Below are 8,549 nucleotides of genomic sequence, written 5' to 3' on the forward strand. Positions count from 1 at the left end.
AAACTTCAGCTTACCCTTTTCCATCATTGCCTAAATCTCCTTGGCAAAAACCTCATCAACATCTTCAGCTTCCTTTCTCTTCCAATTAGTCTCTCAGGTCTGCCAGTTCTCTCTCTGATTTATTTCTCAAAGTTTTGTTTTCCATTCTTTCTGCCATCATCCTATATTCAGTTATTTATTGCTTCATTGAAATTACCTCCAAACACTTACGTTTTTATTATTATTTGGTTTATTTTTTTAGTCAGTACCCACTAAAACCAAAATTCTTCAGACTTGTAATATGATGATTTCACATATGAACTCTAGCACTTTTTTCTATATTTTCCCACTATTGAGAAACGCTTTATTTTTTACTAAAGAAGTTAAACTGGTATTTCCCTCAAGTTTTAGTAGTATATTGCATGAAAATCACTTAGAAATTAAAAAATTAGAAGTATGAGTGTACTATCTTGTTGAATTTTTGTTTTGTTTGACTATTACTCAACTGAGCTCAGGGCTTACTCCAGGTTCTGTGCTCATGAATCACTCCTAGTGGAACTCACAAAACCATATATATTCTAGGAATCAAACCAGAGTGCTTTACAGGCACCCAACCCACCATACTATCTCTCAGAACCTCTTTCTTGTCTTACCTGAGTTACCTTAGTGTTACCCTTAAATAATCTCATTACTTTTACTTATATGCACTTCCCCTGATTTACTTAGAACCCCAAACTTCATTCCATTGACCTTAGATCCATCTTCGTTCTATTTTCCAGACCCTAAGAGTTGATGTAAATCATGGTTAAGTTTGAGTTTGCATCTTTCTTAAGAATCACTACCCCCATACTAACCTCTTCTATTAGCATCTAGTAATTCAGACAAAAATTTCATCCCCAATCTACACTGAACTGGAGGAAGGAAATAAGCTGTCTTTGGCATAGTGTCAGCCTATTCATACCCCTGGAGGAATACTGAAGGCTCTACACAGCTTTTCTGATCTTTCCTATCCACCTCCAACCCATAGAGATCTCTGTTTTATGAATTGAGCCAAACTTCTTTGATATTTCCTATTTTGAAAATACTTGTATTCTGCCATTAGTGTTTAGTTAGCCATAATAATTGACTTTTATAAAATTATATAGACTAAAAAATATTTCCTTCAAGTAAAATTCCTTCAAGTAATATCAATTTTTCATTCTATATTTAGACACTGTCCAAAACGTATGCACAACATAGCTGTTAATTTGCTGTCTGGGCTTGTATTTATACTGGAAGCACCAACTAACAATGCTTTTTCCTAACTGGAGTATAGAGAGAGTCTAGTTAGAGACTATAGAAAACAAAAAGCCTGCATCTCTTGGAGAAAATGATGCCAGAACAGAAAATAAGAGCCAGGAAGGGACTTATTCAGAATCCGAAAGGCCATGGTCTAAATGCATAATTTTGCTCAAGGCTAGGGATGCATTTATGTAACATGTTTTAAGTGAAAAACTCCAGTCTCCTCTCATTACCTCTGTTTTTAATTTTAATTATTGGGACCATAGATAGATACATAGATAGATAGATATTCATATATATGTATAAGTATATATGTGTGTGTATGTGTGCATGTATTGCCTAAACTAGGCTTCATGCAACTTGAGTAGTCTGTGGACATAAAGTCCTGAATTTTGTTTATCTTTGGGGTTTGGCAGAGTTTAACTTACCCTGAAACCATCCTATTGCCCAAAACAAGGGAATTAACATAGAAAACAAGAGACACTACTAATGACTCCAGTAAGAGCAAATAGAGATTATGAATTAATTTTAATAAGGTACTAGCTCTTACAAACAGAATTTTTCTGTCAAATGATATTCAGTCCTAAAGGAAAATGCCCTTTAGCCTAAATACTTGTTAAACCCCCAATGAGTTGCTTCATTTGAAACCAGGTAAGGTCTTTTTCTTCTAACCAGAAATTCTGGGAAATCAGGGAAGAGCCCTTCAGCATTCAAAAGGCCTAATGGGCCTTTGCTATTTTCACTAGGGACTTAGTTTCTCTTCTGCATGTCCTACTTTTTGTTCCGATTAATTCGAGTAATGAGTAAAACTTATATGTGGGTACCAGTTAAAGAAAATGTATGGTTTCATGGCTAAATGATTAGATTAGACCTTATTTTTCCACAGACAGGAATTTTGAAGAAAAAAATCACTTATCTAGAATGAATTGTGTGCTAAAAATTAATTCCATTAAATAAATTTGGTTAAAAAAATTATTCCACTCAATATTAGACTCGACCTGTACACAGGATCTTTGATAACTATTTTTTAACTTCTATTATTTTTATTTTTCAACCACCTCCCAAACGGTGGTTGGGGTCTAGAGAGCACTCCCAGCAATTGAGCTGGGTGGTACAGTGTGAGGGCCTGAGGACCTGGTGAGGACCTGCTAGTGGTGGTATCCGGGGCTACTAGAACAACTCTGGAAGCTCAGGGACCACCAGAGCTACACCAGAGAGTGCTGGAAGTGACAGAAAACACGTGGAGACAGAAATCAAACTCTTATACTATCTACCAGGTCCCTAGCTTCAATTTTACAAATATACAATGAAATACAAGTAGACAGTGATTCTGATTAAAATAAAGATGCGTGCATTACTGATATCAGTTTATTGTAGCATTACCATTATTAAAGTTCTTTATTGTGACATGGAAGAGTGAAGGCCAATTCTGATGCATATATATATATTTAACCTACTACAAATACTTTATTTTAAGGGGGGGGGGCAAGGAAGCATAAGGGGTTATTTACTTCTATGCAGCTTTTGCACATTTTCCTCAAATTTTTCTATTGCCTTGGCAATTATATTACAATTGGATGCCCCTTGTGTAAATCCTTCGAGTCAGGAATAACAAATATTTTCAAACCGTTGTCATATAATTCTGTAAAAGATAAATAAATGAAAGTCTCAAAACTTCAAATGCTTACTGGCCAAGGCATAATTTGGAAGAACAAACTTTGTACTTGAATTATTCTAAAGTGCAGATTTTGCTCTAAAAAATTAAGAAGATATATAGAAACCTTTTTAAAATATAACTCTGTTTACTTAAATTAGTTTGATAAAAATTAATTTTTGAAGAATAATTATTGGACAGAAATAATCTGGCTTTTTTTTCTATCAGAGCCCCTTATCAGCATTATACATGCAAAGACAAACAGTTCTCAGAGTTCTTCTACTTTATATTATCTATTTGAACAGGACAAAATGCTTACTTTCAGTTTAAGTTAGAGAAAAAGATACCAAGCAGAGACTGTTCAGTTTGACAAACAAAAAAATGCTTTCAAGTAATACGGCTGTCTTTTTTCCTTTAAACACGTGAGCTTTTTTCATTTGACAACGTTTGCAATACAGTTCTCAAAACAGCAGACACAAATATCCAAAAGGTACAGTTGAATACTAATCAATAACTGTGCAATTACTAGAAAAGAATACCCCCCTTTTTTAAACGAAAACTTTAGGGGGTAGATATAACTAAAATTGATTCCAGGGCCATGAATGGAAATTTATATTCAAGTGGAGCACCGAAATAATTTCCCTTCTGGGGCAGTAAAGAATTGTAACCGGTTTCTCAGGAGAAATGGAAAGGCTGAAAGAACTTTTAAATGAGGAAAAAGCTTGAGGAGCTCCACAAAATTCAAACAGCTGGTAAGCTGATTTCTAGTAGATCTGTAGGTGGGACAGTCAGGTCAAGGAGTAAATGTAATCCTGTACAGGATTCTCAAGAACTCTCCGGGGAGAGCACCCAGAACAAGTTCTCCAAAGCCCCAGTGCCCAAGGTAACCACAGACAGTGCCAAATCTGTCTGTACCCGTTTGATGGCAAGTTCAGAATTCCAACCTGGAAGCCAAGGTCCTGGTAAATCTGTGTCTTGGATGTCCGGAAGAACAAGTCTTGTATAGTGTCACTCGCACTCGCGCTAAACGCGCTAAACGGTTATTTCCCTAAGGACAAGGGCGAGGGCTGAATTGGAAGGTCTGCATCTGCCACCTCTGGGTTAAGTTGCCCTTGCAGGCGTCAGGGAGCGTCTGCTGGAGGCTGAAGCAGGGAGGAGCCCTAAACTCACTAAATTCATCATAGCAGGGAAATGACTGCCCCCCCCCCACCCCCCGCCATGCCTTTCTTGTCCCTAGAGCTACCGCAAACCCAGTAGTAGCTGGCCCAGCGAGAACTACAGAAGCGACTCCAAGAGTTCGAGTTCGGTCCTGGGCTCTGGCGCCAAGCGCTGAGCAACCCGCACCCCGTTGGGGAGACGCCGAAGAGCTGTGCGTGCCCACCCCGCACACAGTGGCCGGAGGGCGCCTCTCTCCGTGGGTAGCCGGGCATGTCAACGCGGCGTGAAGATCCCAACAACCTAGACACAGAATTTAACTCCCCCAGCCCACTGAGTTTCTTCGGTGAGTGCCCGCACCAAGGCAGGCACCGGACACACTGTTCAGCACCTCCACCTCCTCGTTCTTCCCCACTGGCCCAGCCTTTTACTTACAGTCCTCTAAAAATAAAAGCTTCTGGCCCTTTGGTTTTGAATTCAAGAAAATCGAGCTTTCGGAGCAGGATACTTCAAGTCTACACGGGGAGGTGGGAGTTCCGGGGACAGCACTCGCACCGGGGAAAGGCAGATCTTCCGCGCCTTCCCCCACTAGCAAATTAGTTCAGAGGGACTGGCGAGGACTTAAAAGGTGACCAAAAGAAAGGAAGGGTTAAACCAAGAAGAGACAGGCAATGCGCGTTTTTAGGACTGGGGTGGAAGAAGGTGCTAGTCCTCAATCTTAGGTTCTAGTTCTAGTGGTGGAATCACGGATTGAAGGAGGGAGTGTTGTGTGCGCACAGCGGCTGAGTTGGTAGTTTATTTTCCAGTGTAGAAAATCTCCCCCCCCCCTTTTTTTCTTCTCTATGCCTTGAACGGGTGAGGCTTAAACTTCCACTACATAGATTTGCTGGGCAGAAAAGGAGGAGGCAGTTGCTGTGAGATCAAAATAGATTGTGTGGCCAAAGTCTGCGTCAAAGAGGCTTTTTAGGAATTTGGGAGTGGGGGTGGGTACCCATGCTCTGCTTTTGGCTGCCCAGGATGCCTCTAGGCTGAAGAGCTCAATCCAAGTCCGAGAGGTTTGGGGTTGAGGGCTGGGGAGGGAGAGCGAAGCGGGTGAGAAAGTTTGAGGGAAAGAAGTCGCGACTGACTCCCAAGGGCTAGGGAGGCTATCTCGCCCCCAACATCATCGGCGACAAAACTTGCACTTGAGGATCTTCTTAAACGCGTTTTGGAAGTCCTTGTTGAAGTAGGCGTAGATGACGGGGTTCAGCAGAGAGTTGGAGTAGCCCAGCCAGTTGATGATAGCGCCCAGCAGGGTGGGCATGCTGCAGCTGCTCTCGCAGAAGGGCAGGACCAGGGCCACTATGAAGAAGGGCAGCCAACAGAGGATGAAGGTGCCCATGATGATGCCCAGCGTCTTCACCGTCTTCCTCTCTCGGGCCAGGGCCATCTTGCGCTTCGCCTCGGCGTTGCGCTCATTTTTCTTCTCGAAAGACACCAGAGCGCAGGGGGCGGCTCCAGCCTCGCTGGGCAGGGGCAGGTGCTCTCTGGAATTACCTAGCCGGTGCACCTCGATCACCTCCAAGACGGCTCCTTCATCTTCCAACCTCACAGCGCCGTTCGCGCACGGGGCGCCTTCTCCCTTGTTCTCCACCCCCTGCCTCCATTCTCGGCTCCCCGGCTCTCCATTCACACTCTTCCTGGGCTGCGGGGCGGGAGACGTCCCCGGACGGGTATCTGCTCCCTTCTTCACCTTCTTGACCGTCTTACGAATGCGAAAACGCGCCGCTCGGAAGATGCGCCCATAAAGCACCAGCATGAGCAGCAGGGGGATGTAGAAAGCGCCAAAAGTGGAGTAGATCGTGTAGCCGTGGTCCTTGCTAATGGTACAGGCGTCGGGGTTCGAGCGGTCTTCGGGGGTGCGCCAGCCCAGCATAGGGGGGATGGAGATGAGAAAGCCAATGAGCCAGGTCAGCGAGATGAGCGCCGCGGCACGCCGGGGTGTCCTCTTGTTCACATAGTCTATAGGGTCGGTGATGGCCCAGTACCTGTCCAGGGCGATTGCGCACAGGTGCAGGATGGACGAGGTGCAGCACAGCACGTCGAGGGAAATGAACAGGTCACAGGTGACCTGGCCTAGCGTCCACTTGTTGAGCACCTGGTACAACGCGGCCATGGGCAGCACTAGCACCGACACCATGAGGTCGGTGACCGCCAGCGAGCCGATGAGATAGTTGGCGACGTTCTGCAGGGAGCGCTCCAGGGCGATGGCGGCCACCACACAAGCATTGCCCAGCACCGCGCAGAAGATGAGCGTGCCCAGCAGCAGGGAGGTGATCACTTGGTAGCTGAAGGTCACGTCGTCGGAGAGGCCAGTCTCATTGCCACGTGCCCCTAAAGGACCCTGAGGCGAGGTGGTGTTGTTGCCCAGTCCAGGACCGAGCACCTCCATGCCTGCTGGCCCTTCAGGGGGAGGGGGCGGGGAAAAAGCGGAGCCGGGAACCCCTCGCCCCGCCCCTCCCCCCGGGGGTCTTCCGCTCGCCTCCTCCCGGGGACTTTCCCTGCCGTACAGAGACTCCAGTAATAAAGTTCTTACTGCTCAGCAGAAGGCATCTCCGTGGCGCGGCGTCAGAAGCTCCCGGCGCTCCCTTAGTCCCGTGTGCTCAGAGACTCCAGCTGAGAAACAAGTTGGCCGAAAACAGCTCCGGGATTTCTGCGCTGCGGAGAGGTAGCAGGAGCGTCTGCCTCCCGCTGTCCATTTTACTTTGCCGCTACCCAACTGACTGGCAGAGCCGAATTTTCCCTACCAGCAGCCTCCAATCCTCGAAGTATTTGGAATAGAGACCCCACCCTCCACGGTCCCTCTGGGACCCTCCGCCCAGCTTCTGCCTCGCTTTCTCCCGCACTCTTCCTCGCCTTCCTCCCGCGCCTTCTCCTTGCTCTCCCCGCCCCTTTCCCTACCGGCGGTCCTTTTCACTCTCCCGGTTCCTTCTCACTCCCCTTTATCCCTCGGAACGGACTAGCAGACTCCCTCCTCCTACGCCAATCCCCCCTCCCCTTCCCAATACTTCCCTTACTCCGGGAGCCTCTTTCCTCTGGTACCCGCCCTCCACTCCCTCCAGCTCAGTCTTGTCTCCTAGTAGCCCCTTGTTGGTCGACAAGACTCAGAAGTCTCTTATACTCACCCTATCTGCCAGTCAGAATAACATTTCAACAAAAAACTCCGCCTCCTACCAGGCAAAGGGGGAAAATTCCAACTACCCCTTGCTTCCAATTACTGTCAAATTTTTAAGTAGAGTCAGCTTTACTGAGTGGCAAATGAGAAAAGGAAGCAAGCACACGGAGTCTGAAAGGGGAGGTGGACTGCCCTGGATTCTTCTATAAATTACTGTTAATTGTTAATCGATGAAAAGAAGGCAGAGAGTCTTGCTTTTTAAAAAACGATTCTTTCTTTTTTAAAACGAGATCCATCCAGTCTGGATCTCTTAGAGGGGACATTGTGACTTAAAAAACAAACAAACAAACCCTTGGGGTATTTGAATGAGAAAGTAATTATAATGGAAGCGCTAGAGAACAGGTAAAAAAGCTGCATTTAGAAGCAAAGGAAATACTCAGGTATGTATTCTACAACACACACAGACGCCTTTTCACCTTTAACCTTTTAATTTCAGAGAACATCATTGAACGTTGTTATCTTCTACGACTTTGTGGCAAATACATTTAGGGAGGAAAATATTTTCCAGTGTTTTATTGATGAGATTATGAATTTCATTTTGTGCAGGGCTGTTTTCTTTTCTTAAAAATTTCTATAAACCTCAAGTGAGGACTTGGTGCAATATCAGATTTCTAACCACTGCCAGCTTCTCTTAAACTCAGACTAAGTTCAGCACCTCGGACAGCTCTAAGCAATAAGGACTTATGCCGCCACCTTCTGGCAAATTCTTTAGAAAATCATCTAGAAATCTTGTCTCAGAAATAAAGGAAACCCTTAACTTCAGAGGGAAGAGGGTATTTATTAAAAGAAAAATAGTGTTGAATTGTGAGATTTTTCTGCTATTTTATTCAAAATATATTTAAAATTCTCCTTTTCCCACAACATTTATTATCAATCATAATCTTTTTGAGCTCTTTTTGAACGTAATGTATCATTGACAAATTAAATCCTAAGTGTCGTTTTAATAGATCTAGGCAAACTGATTTATTGGTTTTATGCTGGTAATAACTGCATTTAAAAATTCATACATTTGCTGATACAGGGTGATGTACAGTGGTTAGGAGCACTTGCCTTGTATGTGGTAGACCTAGATTTGGCTGCCTGTATAGTCCCCTGAGACTGCCTGGACTAAGTCCTAAGTGCAGAGCCATAAGAAAGCCCTGAACACTGCAGGGTGTGGCTGAATAAACAAACAAACAAACCACATCTTTCCATACATTTTCCAATTTTGGGACTGATGGAACTATTGGATGGATTTTCCAAAACAGAATGCAAATATAGAAAACA

At 44.5% G+C, this 8,549-nt stretch overlaps 1 protein-coding gene across 2 annotated transcripts; it reads right to left on the reverse strand.

The window, feature by feature from the left end:
- Positions 1 to 2,623: 2,623 nt before the first annotated feature.
- On the reverse strand, positions 2,624 to 7,099 carry HTR1A (5-hydroxytryptamine receptor 1A). 2 transcript variants are annotated; one of them, XM_055122426.1, is made up of 2 exons: positions 6,645 to 7,099; positions 2,624 to 6,452 (listed from the first exon to the last, which is right to left on the reverse strand). In XM_055122426.1, the coding sequence occupies exon 2, from the start codon at positions 6,246 to 6,248 to the stop codon at positions 5,232 to 5,234; it is 1,017 nt and encodes a 338-aa protein (XP_054978401.1). In that variant the 5' UTR covers positions 6,249 to 6,452; positions 6,645 to 7,099; the 3' UTR covers positions 2,624 to 5,231. The 2 variants fall into 2 exon arrangements, with proteins under 2 accessions (XP_054978401.1, XP_054978394.1); XM_055122419.1 differs by having other exon boundaries at positions 2,624 to 7,099.
- Positions 7,100 to 8,549: the final 1,450 nt, after the last annotated feature.

This window comes from Sorex araneus, chromosome 1 (genome assembly GCF_027595985.1).
Source record: "Sorex araneus isolate mSorAra2 chromosome 1, mSorAra2.pri, whole genome shotgun sequence".
In the NCBI taxonomy this organism is placed as follows: Eukaryota; Metazoa; Chordata; class Mammalia; order Eulipotyphla; family Soricidae; genus Sorex; species Sorex araneus.

Excerpts from the sequence above, each read along its gene's own strand:
- HTR1A (XM_055122419.1), bottom strand. The coding sequence starts at position 6,500 with ATGGAGGTGCTCGGTCCTGGACTGGGCAACAACACCACCTCGCCTCAG.